The 19489-nt window shown below is 43.2% G+C and overlaps 2 protein-coding genes across 2 annotated transcripts in view; one reads left to right on the top strand and one right to left on the bottom strand.

Moving 5' to 3' along the window:
* Positions 1–14903, bottom strand: part of wwc3 (WWC family member 3) — a 32441-nt gene extending 17538 nt beyond the window's left edge. Inside the window, exons 1-5 of the mRNA XM_056378636.1 lie at positions 14304–14903; positions 3097–3206; positions 2728–2928; positions 2310–2386; positions 639–718 (exon numbers count right to left, since the gene is read on the bottom strand). Of these exons, the coding sequence (XP_056234611.1) occupies positions 639–718; positions 2310–2386; positions 2728–2928; positions 3097–3206; positions 14304–14449 (614 nt within the window). The 5' untranslated portion in view covers positions 14450–14903. The remainder of the gene's footprint in view (positions 1–638; positions 719–2309; positions 2387–2727; positions 2929–3096; positions 3207–14303) is intronic.
* Positions 14904–17282: 2379 nt separating this feature from the next.
* LOC130171207 (putative claudin-24) lies at positions 17283–18644 on the top strand. Its single transcript, XM_056379089.1, has one exon. The coding sequence runs from the start codon at positions 17438–17440 to the stop codon at positions 18095–18097; it is 660 nt and encodes a 219-aa protein (XP_056235064.1). The 5' UTR covers positions 17283–17437; the 3' UTR covers positions 18098–18644.
* Positions 18645–19489: the final 845 nt, after the last annotated feature.

Below are 19489 nucleotides of genomic sequence, written 5' to 3'. Positions count from 1 at the left end.
CACTGGTGCATCCTCTTCCTGAGGTGGAGTCCCCTATTCCATCAAAAACTCCCTCCATTTGCCTTTTCTCAAACACTCTCTTTTTTTTTCCTCCAAGAGGTGGAGCTTCTATTTCTAACATGAAATTTGGAACCGCTGTGAAATGTTCCCAGCGCAGAAAGACGCTATGTGTGTGTGTGTGTTTAAATACCAACACAAACTAAAGGAAAATGGAAACTGCCTCTAAACTAAAAGAAAAAGAAGAGTGTCTCCTGGTTATAATTTGAAAACCTCTCATTTTCCATGGGTCAAAGGTTTTTACTTACATGAACCGAATAATGTCTAATAATGAAATTAAACTACATTTGTGAACTGTGTGAAATACTAGAAAATTAAAAAAAGGATATTACAAATATAAAAACCCGATAAACTACATGAAATACTCTGTATGAACACAAAGAGACGTGTGAAGAGGAAAAAGAGAATAAACAGAGAGACTGAAGATAAAGGATGAGACCCAACACCGAAGGTGAGAGGGAATAAGAAGGGGAAAGGCCACTGGGTGGGGAGCAGCGGGGGCCGAGGGGTCGTAGGAAGGAGAAGGGGGGTCATGGGAGGAAGGGTGGGCCTGGGACACACAGAGGCAGAGGAACACTCACTCCTGCAGGGTCTCCACTCCCATTTCCTTATACTGCAGCTCCTGCTTCACCTGGGCCAGCTCCTGCTTCAGTCTGGAGAGCTGCGGACACAAGGCCGAGCACCGGGTTAGTGCGGTGCACAATGGGCTTCTCTCACCACCAGCACCACTCAGAACTGCTTAGTCATGACTATTCACACACAGGAATGTTTGACTGTGTTTATACAGAGATGTACATACACACTGGGTCTCACACTGAGGCTGCTCTCTCCTGAGGATGACTCTCATACTAACATTTTATCTGTAGCTGTGTAGAATGAGACTGTGGCTGTAGCATGTGACCTGAAAGCTTTTAGAGTATGATGTGAATTTAAAAAAGGGCTGTGCGATAATTCAGTGTCGTCTTATAAAGACTTTAAAGGGGCAAGCTACTCATTTCACACATCAAGTTCACTTCACTCATCATGGACTATTTTTCAGCCTGAAACCAGCTGTATAATGGCTTCTGTGGCTCTGCAGGAAATGATCTCAAGTTTAAGTAAATCACCCTGGTGATGTCATCAGGGTCTTGAGCCAAACTAGGAAATAAAGTCAATAGAGATATCAGTCTTTATTTTTTTACCTTTATTTTGTTTACATGTTTGAAAAGTTTTGTCTAATTGAATGCACAACAGCAGAGACAGTTATTGTGATGACCATTAGCTGGATAATATTGCATTGTATCGTGCATGTATATCACTATCTGATTAATATAAAGGGTCTACAGATGTGCTAGCAGCTCTGTGGAGCTGTGGTTAGATACAGAAGCTGCTTTCCGCTGAATGTCAACATGCTAACATGCTAACATTCTCACAGTAACGATGCTAATATGCTGATGTTAAGCAGGTATAAGATATTTGCCATTTAGCACTAAACACAAAGTGCCGCTGATGCTGATAGGAGTGTCCTGATGATGGCGCTAGATGAAAAGTCAGTGGATCACAGTCATTAGGATTTATCCTCTGAGGACCATGAATGTCTCCATTAAAATTTAATGACGTAACATCCAGTAGATGTTAAGATATTTTTGTCTGGAGCAGATTTTGTGGGGTGGTTGTGGCTCTGGAGGTAGAGTGGGTCGGCCAACATAAGTGTGTGGCCTTATTACATAAAATAGAATCAATATTGTGATATTGATTTCATCCACATCGACCAGCTCTAATTGAAAATTTAAAATGTTTACCAAATATTATTTTGATATTTACAGAAATAAAAATGATGAGCTGTGGCTGAAAAATCCCTTTGACTTTGCTCATATTGATTTCTGAGCGTTACCTATGAATAACCAATCGATCGATAAGGAAAGTGTTATTAACAATTGCTCTTTATAAGATCAAAATAGTTGTAATCACTCTGGCTCTGATTTGTTCTAGTTAACAGATTTCTATAGTCACATTAAGTCTTATTCATCCTTTCAGAACAATGCTGCAGTAAACACCCTCACCCTTATGACTGATCTCAGAGAAATGTCCATCTTGGCCATGTGAGTCAGTAACCTAGCCTCTGCCTGACCCTTTGATGATGATCTCATCCTCATCCTCTCGAGTCCCCGGGCCAGAGCCACAGTATCCTGTAGGGGCCACACCCCGGCCCCCTTTTCTGCCCAAAGAGCCCCTCACTGTTCTCCCATTGTTCTCCTCTGATAATGACTTACCCGCTCCCGTCTACAAGCTATTTCCACTTTTATTTGGTCAGGGTCGTATTTGGCGTTTGAGGACGAGCCGGAGAGCGCTGTGAACACAAGGAAAGAGAAGGACAGGGGGATCAGCTGTGAGTTAACAGTGATGATTTTAAAGTTAACTTGATGGGGGGAGGGGGTCCAGTGTTGTCTCCCAGCCTTTGTTGCCTGTAGACACCCCCTGAATACTTTGTGTTTGACAGTTGGCTGGAGTGAGGAGGGCAAAACCGGGTGGGGGTGGTTAAAGGGGAGGCTGTGGTAAACCAGGAACTGGGACTTTCTATAGATTTTCTATAGATCTGAACCCCCCACCAGTTCCTGAAGGGACATCAACAATATAGAGTGTCCAGGCCAGAGAACCAGGTGAAGTCAGAGCTGGATGTTAGTGTCTTACTGCTGGTGATGGAGCGGTTGTCCTCAGAGAGCTCGTGGAAGAGCAACATTTCCTGCTGAGCCAGCTCCAGACGCTGCTGCTTGACCAGGTACATCTCCTTCTTGGCTTTGAGGGCCTCCTGGGCCACCACAAGGTACTCCTTCAGCATGCGCTCCTGCTCCTGCCGCCATTGAGTCCGCGGGTTCTCAATCTGGGTGGTCTCTGACAACAGAGCACAACAAAGATGACGTGTGATAATACAAATAAAATAAAAATCTCTGTTGTGGCTTCTTTGAGATACTGATATCCAGTGGACATTCATAAAATACAGAACTCTGAGGTTCCCTGCAGGACTGCTACGATAATACTGTATGGAAACAATGTACTCACTGTTGATGTGGTCGATGTAGTAAACTCCCACTTGCTGGTCGTAAACTTCCTCCCACCCGAGAGGCAGCTCATCTCCAACACAGTCGGCAAATGTCAGCGGTTTAGTGATCCTGAAATGATTTAAAATCCATTCAGTGCAAGAGGAACACAGAGGAGCGCACACATCCACTTTTATATCAGCTGAAGAATTAACAGCATCCTGCACCTCCACACGCTCTCTCTCGTTTCATTTTCAATGTGCCAATAATCAATATTGATCAAAAATAATGTGAACCATAATAACTAATGTCTGTGATGTAATGATAATAATTAGAGCACGACACAAAAAGTGAAGATTTGTTATAATTACTTTTCTCTGCCCACACAATGAATGAGAGTATGAATGGATACAGCAGGTCATTTATGTTTATGCAACTCTTTCACTTATTTCATGTGTTCAACGACTTCAGCAGATACAAATGAGGCAAAAAAATGACTATTTCCCGTGAGATATCATTTTTACTGGTTCCTCATATCCCAATACTAGCTTATGATGTGTCAGTTAATATTATTGGCACACTTTTTTAAAATTAGCTGAGCACTCAAACCCAAACTTTCAACTGTTGTATAAACAAAAAGTAGCAAATAAAACCATCAACAGATAAAGAAAAAGAAAAACATCCCAAAAGATCCTGAAGATTCAACATTGCTCTGAAACCCCTCTGTGTCAGTTCAGGGGGTCAGGACCCCCCCCACCCCCACCCCAGTGAATATGGCAGCAGCTAAATCCAGGCATAGTGAAAAACATAGTTCAACTAGTCGAGCCAGACAGCTAACTAGGCTAATGTTAGCTTAGCAGAGGAGCAGTAATTGAATCTCAGATTTTGGCCTGAGTGGAATTTATGGTTCTCTGTGGCTACACTACATTTTAATCACATATTGTAATGTACTAAATTATAAATTAAATGAAATTCTTAATACTTCCATACTCCATACCAAGGGACTATTTATAAGTTTTCTCTGCCGCCGAACGTGGTTTCTTGACAGGTTTTGATTCAAGAACTTCGACCATCGTTGTGAGGTTGGTGGCTACAGTGAGCCGCTATCAGAAAGTGATGAGACGGGCCAGAGCTAGCTGGATTACTGCAGTCAGCCTGTGCAGGGCAGCAAATTTCATACATCCAAGTTGTGTTCTCATATGTCAATAAACAACTTTAATTTTAAATGTAGTCATATTAGTGTATATACATGTGTAAACATATAGTAGTTACAACATGACAATGCACTCTTTGGTGTTTTATTTAGCTTACTCTGTGAAACCTGAGTCGTCTTTTCTCAACAGAGTTTAGTCCAATGATTGCGTGTGAACCCTGGTTTTAAACAGCTACGGTTACTGGCAGGGTTGTCTACATACACAGTGATGATTTCAAAAATATGAGGAGAACTTGTTGAAAGTGAAATCTGCTGTGGTAACTCTACTCAGACTTTCTTCTTAAAGCTTGAATTAGCAGGGATTAAATGTCAGCAGTAAACGGCAGCCAGAGTGTAACGGTTTATTAAAGCATGTGTGTGGAGGGAGGGCCCCCATCAGCACACACCGACTCTGACAGGGCCGAGCTAATGACATCAGCCTGACACATAACTATCTCTACTAATCTCCACACATCAGTGAGCTGTGAACCATCGGGTCTGATGACAGCGCGTCCAGTAACCGTCTGATTACCATCAATCAGCGCAGACAAAGGGGGGTCCAGTGACAGTGACCCCCAGCCCACCACAGTATGCTCAAAATGCAGACGGCACATGAGACCTGATCCCAGTGAGTTACTGCCTACAGTGAGGGGACGGCCCGGAGAGAGTGGCTGAGGTATTCTGCAGCACATGCCTCAGGAGACAGACACAGCAGCTCTGCTCTCTGCACTCAGGACAAACTTCACTGGATCTCACCTTCAGTTTGTTTCAAACATTTGGGTTAGAGGGAAATGCCACCAGCACTGAGACACATGCTGATGATTCAAATTCAGCAACACAGAAGCTCTCCTCCTCTTCACAAAACTCAAAAAAGCCTTTATTAGCACTGTCAGGGTTTACTGAAGGAATCTTAGCTGATGATGAATCCTCTTAAGCTTTAAAAAAAAAAAAAAAAAACTTTCAGTGCCTCAAATTCAATAAACTCTCTTTGCATTTCACACATGTTCATCACTGACGTGCAGCCTTTGTGTAGACGACAAGTCAATATTATTATTCATTATCTCTTCCTATAATTATCGTTATGACAGAATCCTCAGACTGAGATATCGTAGTTAATGAACGATAAGTCTTCATACATTAGATCACAGACACTAAACAGGACCCGGCTGTATAAATGCTTTATGTGATGAAGTCTTGCGTATATGGTCAGTATGCTGAGATAGAGATTACACTGTTACTGAACTGCACAAATGATTATTATCACAATAAACTGATTGATTGTATGATCTTTTAGATGTCATAAAAATGCCCATTGCAGTTGAAATGAGCCCAAAGTGATGCCTTCAAGTACCTTACTGTGCACAGCAACAGTTCATGGATAATCACTGTAAATTGAATATCCATGAACTGGATGTCTGATTTGTTTCCAGCCATTTAAAACCATGTAAAGTTAACTCCTGACCTAACCTTAACCCTCATCAAATCAAATCACATCTGTTCTCAAATGTAAACACAACATAACTTTATATGGATGATTCTGTTCTTCTCTCTGTACTTGTTGATCACCACAGGACTTCTTAGATTCATCTTGTGACCCTCTTTGGGGTTTCTTTCCTCAGCTTGGGAACCACTGGACAAATCAATTACCTGCCTCATAATTTCAGCTCTAACATCTCTGTACTTGAGTGCCCCAACAAAGACTCACATATTCCCGAAAGAACTGTTTATGTCAGCACCAATTACCTGCTCACGTCTCCTGCAGACAGTCAGCAGCCTGGTGACAGTGGTTCTCACGAGTCATGTGCAGCCACACACAGGGACAAGGCAAACACGAGCCCCCACCACCACCACCTTCTCCTGCTCTCAGTGTTTGCCAAAGGTAAACAAGTGTCCAGAGACTAAATGCACTTGTAAATACTTAAAAAACACTCAGACAGGCAGTCACACTTGACTGAAGGAGAAGATTCAGAGGCATCGTAACAATATGAAAAATTACAAACAGAACAGTAGTTGTGATATATATTTGATTTAGCTAAAAGGGGAAGACCACAAGCAGCTATGGATGTGAGGGTGTGTGACGTCAGTGGGAGTTTAGTCCTGATCTGCCCTCCGACCTCTCCAGGGAGAGAAAGAGAGACGGAGGGAAAAACATGTCCTCTCACAAATCTGAATCCCAATATCTGACTGTTTGGTTTATTATGCAGTCTTGTGACAGCAGCCTCTGTTTGCCCAAGTCATGTCTCAGTCTTGGGAGACTCTAACCGCTGCACAGCACAACAGACCCACACAGAGGAGGACACACACACACACACACACACACACACACACACACACACACACACACACACACACACACACACCAGCAGCAGCAGCAAGGAGCAGGAGAGGAGCAATCTGATGACAAACATTTAGAGAGACGACTCAGACAAAACTACAAGGAGCTGAACATATGAGTATTTTTAATGTATGAAATCTACAGCAGGACATAAAGAATAATGGTGTCACTCTCCTGTCAGACTGACACAGTGACCCCGCACTGACACTGTGAATCTGTCAACAGTATGAATTACCCAACAGAGGTTAATGCAGGTCTCATCTGCTCTGCTCTGCTTTCAAAGGATGAACATTGATTTCACTATAAGACTATTATGGAGTAAAAATGAAATGTAAAAACTTTGTGATCTATTGATTTTTCATATTGTGCTTTCATTAGTTCAAGGTAAATGTTAGCGTGCTAACGTACTGAACTAAAATGGTAAACATTATACCTCCTTCACATTAGCATTGTCATTGTGATCATGTTAGCATCAGCTTTTAGCTGAAATCACTGCTGTGCTTCAGTACATGTTACCATGACTACAGACTCTTTAGTTTCATTTTCACGACCTGAGTCAGATCTGTCAGATTTTCTGTTGCAACAATGTCAAGTAACTTAAGGAAGATATACACAGCAGATACTGTATCTAATGAGGTTTTAACCAAGCATCAACCTCCAAGGCTGGAAAATGAAGCCAACACAGAAGTGCTAAAACCTGCAGTTCCTCTAATGGCCACTAGAGTCTGGCTCCAACAGTGAGTCAGTCCCCATAGACTCCCATGTTAAACTGTCCAACTTTACAGCAGAAATAAACATGTTTACAGCCTGGTACAACAACAGTTTTGGTCTCTAGAGCTGATTTCCTCCTTCATGACACCTGTACGGGTGCTTCCCTGTACGGTATGCTTCCCACAAAATCCATTCACCAAAGTCTTGTCTCCACACACGCGCCACCTCTTTGACAATTTTTGGATTAGCTGAGAGTTAGGGGCGGAGTCAGAAACAGTGGAGCAGCTCATTCTGAGCTCCAGAAACTAGCAGGTGATGTCACAGAGGCTATGTACATTTTATTTTTTTTTTATTTTTATTTATTTTATTTTTTTTTATGCCTTTATTGGACAGGAAAGTAGAGTAGACAGACAGGAAATGGGGAGGCAGAGAGGGGGAATGACATGCAGTAAAGGCCGTCCGATGCGGGACTCGAACCGGGGCCAGCTGCAGCGAGGACGGTAGCCTCTACACATGGAGCGCCTGCTTAGACCACTACACCACACGACGCCCCAGGCTATGTACATTTTAACACCAGGCAAAACATAAAAGCATTAAAAAATATATTTTTCAAATGATGCTGTGATATAATGTATATTTTAAATTTACACACTCTGCAGGATCCTCTTTCAGGCTGAGAGGAAACAGAAAATGAGACAGATCTCTGAAATAGAAAAGAGAGACTGACAGAATGACAGGCATGTTCAGCTGTGGAGGACTTACATGCTGCGGGGCCTTCTACAACTTCCCAGCAAAATATATTTAGTTGTCAAAGACATTTGCTAATTCTAGAATAATCTGTGCCATCATGGGTCGTCCCACAGGATATTTCTATCTGCAGCCCCCCCCTTTTTTTTTTTTTTTGCTTGGCGACGGGCTGCTGTATGGGAAAGGCATGTGAAACTGGAGTCTGGGCCACTGGACCTCGTCTGGTCTGGTCATCCCAACCAGCCCGTCAGCCTTTGTTTTCTCACCACAACAATTAAAATGTGCCAAACTGTGGATTCTGCAAAAAATCATATCCCTTGTTACGTTCAATCACAGAAGCCAAGAAGCGGGTTTTAATACTCTGGATCTGGGTTACTATTCTTCAGCTTGACCACAATGAGCTCACCAAGACTTGACAGCCACATGTTTTCAAGCAGCTAACACGGCTCTATAAGACACTCCTGGCGCTACTGCCTTTCACACAGTTCATACAGTTCATATTAAATTAAAAATGCTGTTGATTACTCCACCAAATGTGTTAATTTAGTCAAGTTGTCACCACAGCCCAGCACAGGCTTCCCAGCGTAGGAGTGCACATGGGATACATTTCTGACACTGGTGTTTAATTGTGTGATGGTTCACTGTATAAATAAACCAAACACCAGAGTGATAAAACAGCAGATAGAGTCAACCACTACAGAAGACTGTTAAAGAGCTGCGAGCCTCAAAAAGACATCAACAAACTTATCCAACCACTTCAAGTCTTCTATCGCCTCAGTAAACCAGCTGCTGCTGCCTACAAATAAGAATTGAGGCTTGACCTCTGGATGACAGGCATTGCATGTGTGACCGGAAAAACAACAAATGTCATGGCACAGACAACACTGTTGTAGATGGGCATAAGCCAATAACAGAAAATATTATAACTCCAATAATCGCCAAAAACATCACCTGTTCTCATTGTAATGTCAGCTCCTCTCTGGAGGCGACAGACAGTCTCTGACAAAAAAGGCCACGAGTATTGTTGGACTAAAAATTCCTTTCTGTGTTAAAAAAGAAATGTGAAAACAACTTTTGGAGGAATGTCATTTATGTCCAGCCTCTCTGAGGACCGGGTGCAGCATTTCAGAGCCCGGCCTGAAGCAGCTGACAGGCTGACAGACACCCACTTCTCCCATTATGTGTTGAATCTTATAGAAATAGGTCTCTATAAGTAGCCCCACATCCCTGTCTCTGTTCACATTTAGACAGCGTCTGGACACATGGGAAGGGCTCGTCTTGTCGGGAGCAGAGAGTTGGGTCCACTGAGACAAAACTGTCATACTGTCAGAACAGCCATCAGGGCTGGAAGGAGCATCATACTTCAGTTCCTTCACTATAATATCACTCAAATACTGAAGCACTATGTGTTTAAATGTAAGTGTCTCTTTAAAGGAGCATTTTGAGAAACACATCTACACATAGCTACAACAACACATGGTCACTGTGAAAGGCTCAGTGTAGCACTGACCACAGTCGTTTTAATATAAAATAAGCGAACACTTGACTTTTTAAAAGTCAGGTTGACTGCCATAACCCTACTTTAAAGGAACAGTTGAATATTTTGAGTCTCTACCATGTCTCTCTCTCTCTGTCTGTACTGTAAATATGAAGTTAGGGCCATCAGCCAGTTAGCTTAGCTTAGCACAAAGACTGGCAGCATGGGGAAGCTGCTAGCCAACATCTGCTCAAAACTCTGCTGACCAACACCTTGAAGCTCGAGCCTCATCGTCTCTGTGATGAGCGGATGCTCAACGTGAGTTACTGCGCCTCGCCAAGAAATAGTCTGGCATGTAATGTTTTAATTACTGAGCTTCAGAGGTGTTGGTATCCTGGTTTTGTTAAATTTGAATATAGCTAAGCTAGCTGTTTCCCCGTTTCCACTCTTTATGCTAAACTAAGCTAAGCTAAGCAGCTGTTGGTGAGAGCTTCATATACAGACCTGAGTGTTGCGATGAACTGTCCGCAAGAAAGTGAATAAGCATGTTTTACAATAGTTTATAACAGAGTATAATGTTGTTTTAAGAAGATACATGCATTAATTAAGATCTTCTATCAATCATTAAAACTAAAGCATCCATAACTGAATGCTGGTGCATAAATAGTTAGTGAATGAGAATATAGCACAGGTGCAATCATTTAAAACATGTCTTCATATGAGAAGTTATTACAACTGTTGGTAAATGACATACATTAAAAAAACTATTTAAATGCCCTCAAATCAGCTCATTACTACATTAAACTGTTTTACATACAAGAGTGTTTATAATGCTCATAAATAATAAATAAGGTGTTAAAGTTCAAATGTTATCCAAAAAGTTAAAGTGGAAGTGCTCATGTTAGAAGGACCACACTGAATTATAAGTACATGAAAAGCTGGTTTATTATATATAAATGAAGTTTATTATCATTATTATCATTATTGTTTATTACTTTTGTTTTCTCACCTCTAATAGTTTGGTATTTTAAAAAGTGAAGCCAAGAGGTGTTACATACAGAAACACACACACCAAACGGGTCGAGCCAGTGTTGTCAACAATGGTTGGGAAAAGAAAAAAAAACAATGGTGGCTCAAAGCTGGAGGTTGGTCCACTGAGTTTGGCATGTCCTGTTTAGGTAGCATTCTTCACAATATACACATAAAACACAAACCAGCCACAATCTTTGACTGCTGACTATAAGAGCCATCAACACACAGAGAACTGAGGCAAAGCAAAATCTACAAAGTGTTTTTATTGTTGTAAATGATCCAGTAACATGGGTGGTCAGCTGGATGAGCTGGACATCAGAGGGAGAAACTGCAGCAGGAAAGTGGTTTGAACTTCCAGAAAAAGGAGCGAGGTGAGAGCTGAAGACAAGCAGATTGTCACAGAAAACACACACGGCAAAATGACACCGGATCAAGCAATGGCATGTTCCTAACCTCCCCCCACCAAAAGACAAAAAAGAGCCATCATAATGAAAACACTGGGGGAAGCAAAATAACAGCGGGGTTCAGCGCATGTGAATAACCTTTCGGTGCTGGAAACACAGCTCACCCTTTCCAGAATAATTGAATTTGGTGTGCTTTGTGACCAAGTATAAAGGCCTCCCTTTGCTGAGCGGCAGGCCGGCCATGACTGTTGCATAACAGAGCTAATAAAGGAGGCCTACGGGGCCCAGGACGGAGAGGAGGAGGCAGACACGTGGGAACTGCCTCTGTTCTGCTGCTTTGTCTGGGGCCGCAAGCAAGCAGAGCCCCTGGGCATTAGCGTAGGCATGCCTAACATAACGCTCATTCCACTGTAACAAAAAAGCCCCACAGAACAGCTCAGCTTATCTGCAGGAGCTGGCAGGGCCACCCCAGGCTGCTCAAGGTGTCCACCATCCTTTGATCATCACCAGTCATCACTGGGGGTGTAGACGGTTTACAAAATGCAACGTTTTAAGAGACTTCTATTTGTCCTTAAAAGTTGGGTCATATCATAGTGTTGATAAACGCAAGGTTAGTTCCAGCTCTGCACTGCGTTAACACATACATCTAATCTTTCACTGCATGCTGTCATCTGACCAAAACAGCTCCATCCAGCTTCTCTCCTACCTGCAGACGTCTGATGTACCAGCCGGAGAAAGCTGAACTCAGGATCTCAGGATGGCAGCACCTGAACTCTGCAGTGACACACAAACTGTTACACTGAGCTTTTGATTCTTGAGCATCACGAGTTGCTGAGGAGCTCCTGAGGCCGCTGTTTCGCTTCATACACAGATCATATTATTCCCAAAATATGAGGTTTGATCCTGGCAAAATAAGGCGTGTTTCAATGCCCTGAATTTCACACTTGTCCTGTCACCAAGGCCCAACAAACCCTGACTGGGTGACTGGGTGACTGGTTTCCTATTTATTCACAGCAAAAGTTTCCACTAACCTTCTTTGTAATTATTTAAGTCTGCTTTTAGGCAAGAATGCCAAAAAATGTGACTAGTTGTGACATCTTAAATGTGAATATTTGCTGGTTTTCTTAGTCTTGTATGACAGGTCAGCCAGAACAAGACATCTGTATATGTGATGTTTGGTTTTTGGGATGGTGATGGACATTTTTCACTATTTTCCTACTCTTTATAAACAAAACTGTTATTCAGGAAAAATATTCTGCAGATGAATCAACACTGAAAATAATCACCTGTTAACTGAACTAAACTAGGGTTCTCATGGCTGATTATATATATGTATATGAAATCTCAATATTTAAACTAATATTAGCCAATAATAAAAGCAATAAGAAAACGTGACTAGCCTGACAACATGTAATATCATGAAAAAAACATTGGTCGAAAGAAGACTGCCTTCCTCCTGTCTGTGTGGTGTTTAAATATCACTGCTCAGATGCTTCTGATTCCATGCAGCACATCTGAGGAATCTGATCACAACCACTTTGTTTCTTCTGGTGGAGCAGTGCGTCACACTTAGTTAAAGCCTGTAACTCATGAGGACAAAAGCCTATAATAACATGTACAACAATCCTTAACCTATCAGTCTCTGATTTTTGTTGTACTTAAACTGTTGACCTGAACCCTGACAGGGAGAAGTATGAAACTTTTGTCACCGCTGCCTTCATCTCCCTGCTCCATCCTCATCGTGCCAGAGTGGAACCCAAACAAACCATTTAAATGCAGCTGGTGGAAAAAGTTACACTGCTACTACTGAATAGCTGACACTTTTTGTATCTGTTGCATGTTAGCAGAAAGTCAGCTTCTAGTAATGTGATTTATTGGAAAGTCCGTATCAGGTGGTGACAGACATTCCTCTGGCCGAGATAACCTATAAATCACTGAGCTGCACCAGAACAAATGCAGAAAACAGTCTTTAGTCATGCAAACATAAAACCACAGAGAGAGCCCCCCCCAAAGCTGACCGGTAAAAGATCTTGTGAATCTGCTATCAGCTTCAAATAACAATGGTTAATCAACGTGCGGGGAGGAGGGGATCTTGAAGGAAATCAGGTTTCTCTTATCTAGATTACATGCAGCTACTACATTCCTACTGTCGAAATCAGCGGCAAGAAATCTGGTGTAAAATGTGATGTATGCAGCAACAAGCAAACAGATTTACTCAGAGACGGAAGCTCAAACTGGACTTGTGACTCCAGTCATACTCAGAGTGTTGTTTCTGTGGATTTCTGCCTTTTCCTCATAATGCAGCAGAGTTTAAATGATTCTCAGTAATCTCACAAAGTCTGCTCTGAATGCCTGATTGAGCCTGTTTCTGGGTTGGTGAAATCCCAGTCCCCACAAAAGCATATCCTTGCAGCTTTCCCAGTGGCCCAACTAGCATTCCTCACATTTTTTCACAAAGATTTCTGGGAGTTGGAGTTTAAAGCTCTTACCGTGCTCCATTCTCCTCAAATCCAGTGAAACACACACATTAAGGGTCATTTTGAGATGAGCTGGCTCATCACAGAGCAGACCTCAGAGCTGGACTTGACACACTGCTGGTCTTGGGGAGGTGTCTTTGTATGAAAAGGAAAGGGGAGCTGGATAACAATAGGTCTCTGTGTTAGGTGTGTGAACCAGGAATGTTTCAGGTCACTGGAAGTCATAAATCTACAGATCTGAGCGATGAGTCTGGATGACTGAAGTCTGAGACATCTACTGAAGAGGACACAGATTACTGTAAACTCAGAGGACCAGACTGACAGGGTTTGTATGTGCTGTCTGGTGATACCCACCTCCTCTGAAACATAACAAACCGGAAAGGCTGATCTGCTGAGTAAATCCATCGCAATTCTAACAAAAAACGCTCATATTCTACGTTTAAAGAGACACACTGGGAAAATATTAATTAGAGCAACTGCACGGTTTCTAACCATGGGCGATACATCCCGTGTTTGCATGGGAACTTCATCAAGAGGTGGGGAGGCCTCGACTGCTGCCAAATCTCAGCTGATTCATCGGTGGTGGCTACATTATCCACCGCAGCCTTGTATTACATTATGGGGAATGGGGGGAATTTACAGCCCTGACCCCCCAAAACAAAACTAAGCTGCCCTCTCTTGTAGTCGCCCCCTCCCTCCAGCCAGGCATCCCCTCCTGTAAGTTACTGTAGATTGTTGTTGAATCGACTTTACTTTGTGTGTGTGTGTGTGTGTGTGTGTGTGTGTGTGTGTGTGTGTGTGTGTGTGTGTGTGTGTGTGTGTTTAATCGCGGAGCTCCCGGGCCTTTAACATACCTATCTCTGGGGTCAATCCATGAAGTTTGCCGGGTATTGTGGTCGATAAAGAACACTCTGCCGTCGTAATCCCGGGCTTCCTCCCAGCCCGCGGGCAGCGGCAGCTCGGAGCTCTCTCGCCGCTTACCGCCGCTGACCCACGGCATAGCGTCGGGATGGTGAGAGGGCAGAAGCCCCCTGCCCTGCTTTTTATCCCCCCGAAAAAGTCGGTCTTCACTGCATTACAACAAACTCCACCTCGACGCACTTGTCGGCGCAAAGAACAGAGACACAAACACGAAAGTTTCCACCGAGGTTCTCCGCTAAAAAAGTCCCGCTGGAGGTACATCCACTTTTCTTCTTACAACCCCCCAAAAAACAGCACCGCAGCGCTCTCACGGTCCTCGGTCCTCCATGTTCGCCTCCTCCACCATATTTCATTCCTCCGTGTCCATATTCGGGTAGAGCGGATTTGCATAAGTGGTCGGACGTACGGCGGAGCGAGCTGCTCTGTCCAATGAGGAAACTTCAGGGCTCAACACTTTCATTAAAGTTTAATGTAATGTACCTCCGCGACATGTCACTGGATAGAAGAAGCAGCGTTAACAGTAAAGACAAGTTTTTGTAAATGTTCTGCTTTCAACCAATGGATTCACATGAATCCACTGACCATTAACTTAACAAAATTATAATAATTATTATATGAACAGGAGTTATCACTGACACAGGTCAGAAGTTTAAAGCCGTTTAACTTTAATTTAAACTCACGGGCAACTCCCCCGTGGCTGTAGCGACAATCCCGTGTTTTGTTGTTGACTGCAGGGTTATTTCGGTGGTGCAGCAGCGCCACCTGGTGGCCACTATAGATAAAGCAGCTGTCAGGATAACAACTTGACATCTTTCTCTTTGTACTTTTTTACTACATTATGGATTTGCCAGGTTAACTCAAGGTTAACTGTGTGCTGATGAATCTGTATTCATCTCATTCATTATAAATGTCCTAAGTTCAGACTGTATGCACCACAGAAGCACAACAATATGAAACAACAGGGGCCTTAAGACAGTATCGCCATATCTCAGGGGCTTGTCTTGGGAAGGGGCCCTGAGTTAAAATCTAGTTTTAGGCAGATCTTATTATGTCAATATATTAATATATATTGTGCTTACACAAATAAATCTATTCTCTAATTAGCACAGACTAATAAATACTTATTGACGATATATGCATTATTAACAGAGATAAACGGGGAGCGGCTGCAGGATCTGCACTGTGGGTGTGAGGTGTGTTTGGTAATCACTGATGCTGTTTCTGCCTTTTCTTATTCTCAGTTTAAATCAAATACGGAGACACTGATAAGAGCAGCGTTGATCTTTCAGTCTCTATGTTTGGTCCAGTGCAGTTTTGGGGCCCTGAGAGCTGCATCCCTACATAAAGAACCGCTTAGGACCCCTAAGGACATTTTTGGTACAATGTGGATCAGTTATTTGCCCCACAAAGAGTGCCAAAGAATTAAAGCTCAAATTTCTGTCTTCACCATTTAGAGGCAGCAGGTCCAGTTCTCTGATCCAGTTCAAGGGTCATACTTTATATGTTCTAAGTCTTTATTTATATGTGTTTGAGCAACAGTTTAAACTCTATCAAGAGGAAGCTGGATTCAGTTTTTTGACATCTTGTGTAATTCAGGACCTTGGCGACCTCTATCTGTGACCAGTAGGACCTGAAGCTCCACTCACTGAATTTATTTCCTCATAGTTTCCTCCAGGTTTCTGGTGTAGTTACTGAAATTCAGTGTGGCATGAAATTCAAGAGGAATTTCCAATGAGCGGGGATTTCTGTGGTCAAACATGTTGTTATTATGACTCTTTACATCTGTGTCACTGCAGAGATGTTGTGAGACTGTGGAAGATAATGTTGTCTTTTTCTGGTGGGGTTTGGAGTTGCCTGTCACTCCACCCACCCAGTGCATCAGACAAATGTCCCCGTGCTGCGACCTTCTACCAGTGCACCAGGCTGTGTGTGTGCATGTGTGTGGCCAAACAAACGCAGAGTGTTTGTCAAGACGTCTGTTCAGTCAGCTGAGTGTGTTCTTCTCCAGAGGAGGAGGGGTGTAACAGGCCGGGGATTTTATCTGTGCATTTTTGTTTGTGTGTGTGTGTGTGTGTGTGTGTGTGTGTGTGTGTGTGTGTGTGTAGCTGGGAAACATTTTCTCACATCACAGCTTTGATCTATAGCCTCCTACGTCCATTTCCCACAGGCTGTGTAGTATTCATATGAGTACACACAATAAGCTGCTCTGTTGTTTCTGTGTCAGTCACATGCAGCAAAAAGCCTGACTGTGACACCAGCTATCCCAAACTGATGGACATAAAAGTAAAATAGCATGCACTATTATTCTTTAAATAAACCAGGGAGCAAATTTTATTTTCCTTGCATGGGATATAAAATAATTAAGAACCTGGTTGTGTCTTTATGATACCTTAACATTATAAAGACAGTCTCCTCTTTAGCACACATGCTCCTGAGGTATGAGGACAGTATAAGTGCTGCAGCAAGAGGTTCTAATGTTAATCACACAGATTAAAGAGGTTTTATTGTATCTCTGGAGGCAGCTCAGTTGATGAGAAGCTTATCTTTGACATTTGTACATAAAGAATAACCTGACTTTATTGCCTTGTGTTGCCTGTGTTTATTTGTTGCTGAAACTGCTGTCTCTCTGAGGGGATACAGAATACAAAAATAGACATCAGGAAGTGTTTTCAACATAAAAATGCAAAAATAATATCCTGTCTACATGTCTGATGAGATCTCCCGAGGCCTGCTATTGTAGAAAAAAAGCGTTTGATAGAGATCTTGTGGCAGCCTGGTCATCTCTGCCTCTGCCCCTGCTGCCCATTGGCACAGCAGCAGCAGCAGGAGGACCACAAAGGGGAGGGCCGAGCGGCCCCCTCTCCTCCCTGCAGCAGAAGATGTGAGCTCCTCTGAGTGGAAACTGTTTGTGAGAGAGCTCCGAGTTCAGAGACCAAGCAGTCAAGTCTAATTATCAGGTGTTGTGAGCAGCCTCTTTCCTGACTGGACGTCAACAGGGCTCTCCAGAGAAGAAGAACTCTTGTGGCTCTGTCGAGCGTGGAGTCCAGAGAGAGAGAGAGAGAGAGAGATGGATACGTGCGCCTGCGCCTTGGAGCTGCTGGGGATGCTGGTCTATGTCGGAGCGTGGTTGTGCGCTTTGACGACCACTATCTTACCACAGTGGCTGACCATGTCCACGGCGCTGCTGCCTGTGGAGAGCTACGAGCTGGGCCTGTGGGAGACCTGCGTGGTCCAGGATGTCGGGGGGATGGAGTGTAGAGCCTATGACAGCCTGCTGGGCCTGTCCAGTGACCTCAAGCTGGCCCGCATCCTCATGTGCGCCTCCCTCGCTGTGGGCATGCTGGGAATCCTGGTAGCTATACCTGGACTTTACCTGGTCAACAGCTGTAAAGAAAATGGAGGGTATCAAACCAAGAGGACTTTAACTGTGATCGGAGGGGTGCTGGGGATGGTTTCTGGAGTGCTGTGTCTGGTCCCTGTGTCTTACATGGCTCATTTAGCCGTGATCCATTTCTTTGATGATAAAGTACCTGATGTGGTGCCCAGGTGGGAGTTTGGAGATGCCTTGTTCTGCGGCTGGGTGGGAGGATTTCTTCTCATAGTGGCCGGGCTGCTTCTGGTCTCGTCTTGCTTGTGTTCCCAGGTGGAGCCTCAGCCTGCGCTGCAGCGGCGCTACCAGGTGATGAGCACAGACGTTAACTTCAGGAAGCGCTCAGAGTACGTTTAAGGGATGAATGATGATGATTTACCTGCTTAGAGATTGACAGCACAACACAATAAACTGTAGAACTGCACTTCAAACTGCTTAGAAACAATGATGTTGACATCTGGTTTAATATCAGATACAATTTACCGTGTGAAAGTTTCTTCTTCTTTCTCTATCATTTCAAAGGCTTTGTAAAACAGTGAAATCGACACCTTGTTCCAGCCATTTTCACCTGTACAATCAAACATTTGATTTCAGGACCTCCTGCTGTGACAGTACAAATGAATATTTTTTTAAAGATATGTTTTATAAGATGCTTTATATTCCTTATTCTAGGCCTTCCTCTTATCAGTACCAACAAAGCAGAAACAGGGTTTCATAGTGTCTCATTTATGAGAAAATTTAGCTTTAAAATGCTGTGATTGTAAATTATTCTTGATACTAAAACATAGAGAAAGCACATGTTTTTCTAGTGGAGTTTGCTTGTGTGCTGTAACATGCAGCACGTCCAGAAGATTCACATAAAGACTTCTGTTGAAATTCTATTGAAATATTTTCTCTTTTTTCCATTAAAGATGTAATTTCTTCTAGTATTGTATTTTCTATTAGAATTTCTTGAAAATGATGATGTGTTGATAAACTCTTCAGTTACATCAGAGGTGGAAATATGGCTGCTCTTTTGTTCTTTCATGATCCAGTTTCCCATCAGTCTCATAAACCCGCAGCCTATTTTGGTCTGACTTGGTCCCCAGTCACCCTCCAACCAGACAACAAGCTGAGTGGGGGGTGGGGGTGGGGGTGGGGGTGGGACTGAAAACAGGCATCTCGGTTCATCAGGTGTGTCTGCGGCGGTGGAAACGCAGCTTGAGACTAATTCCATCAGATTTCCTGGTCACTTGCTGAGCTAAGCTGTGTTTAATGAATGCTTTAATGGGCGGCGTGTACTGTGAAGAATGCAGAACAGGTTGCCCTCGCGGCTCCTGCTTTGACATAATTACACAAATTTGCCAAGGTCAGAGGGCGCTGCTGCTCTCTGTGCTGCAGACCTGTCTCTAGCACTTGCTACAGTGACATGAACGTGTTGTTGCATAGAAGGAGGATGATTTAAAAAGCTAATGATGGTCTTTTTATGGAGTTAGATCTTATAAATGAAGTTAATAAGAGATAATGATGTTGTCACAGAAGCATATGTTTCCTAAGGAGCTCACGATGTGACAGACTTTACTTGTGAGCAGCTAACAGTGGTTGTGTCAGGGCCTCACAGAACCACTGAGCATGGATCGGCCTCCTCTCCTCTGACGCCATGGCTGCAGGGAGGGCGTCGTGTCTCCCGGTGTGAGGCAGCCATCAGCGGGGGAGGCAGTGAAAACAACTGAGGAGATGTTCTTCTTGATTACTCTGAGACTTCAGCTG

The sequence above is a fragment of the Seriola aureovittata genome, chromosome 6 (assembly GCF_021018895.1).
Source record: "Seriola aureovittata isolate HTS-2021-v1 ecotype China chromosome 6, ASM2101889v1, whole genome shotgun sequence".
NCBI lineage: Eukaryota > Metazoa > Chordata > Actinopteri > Carangiformes > Carangidae > Seriola > Seriola aureovittata.
The sequence above is the reverse complement of the archived record's forward strand: the minus strand, read 5'-3'. Positions and strand labels throughout refer to the sequence as shown.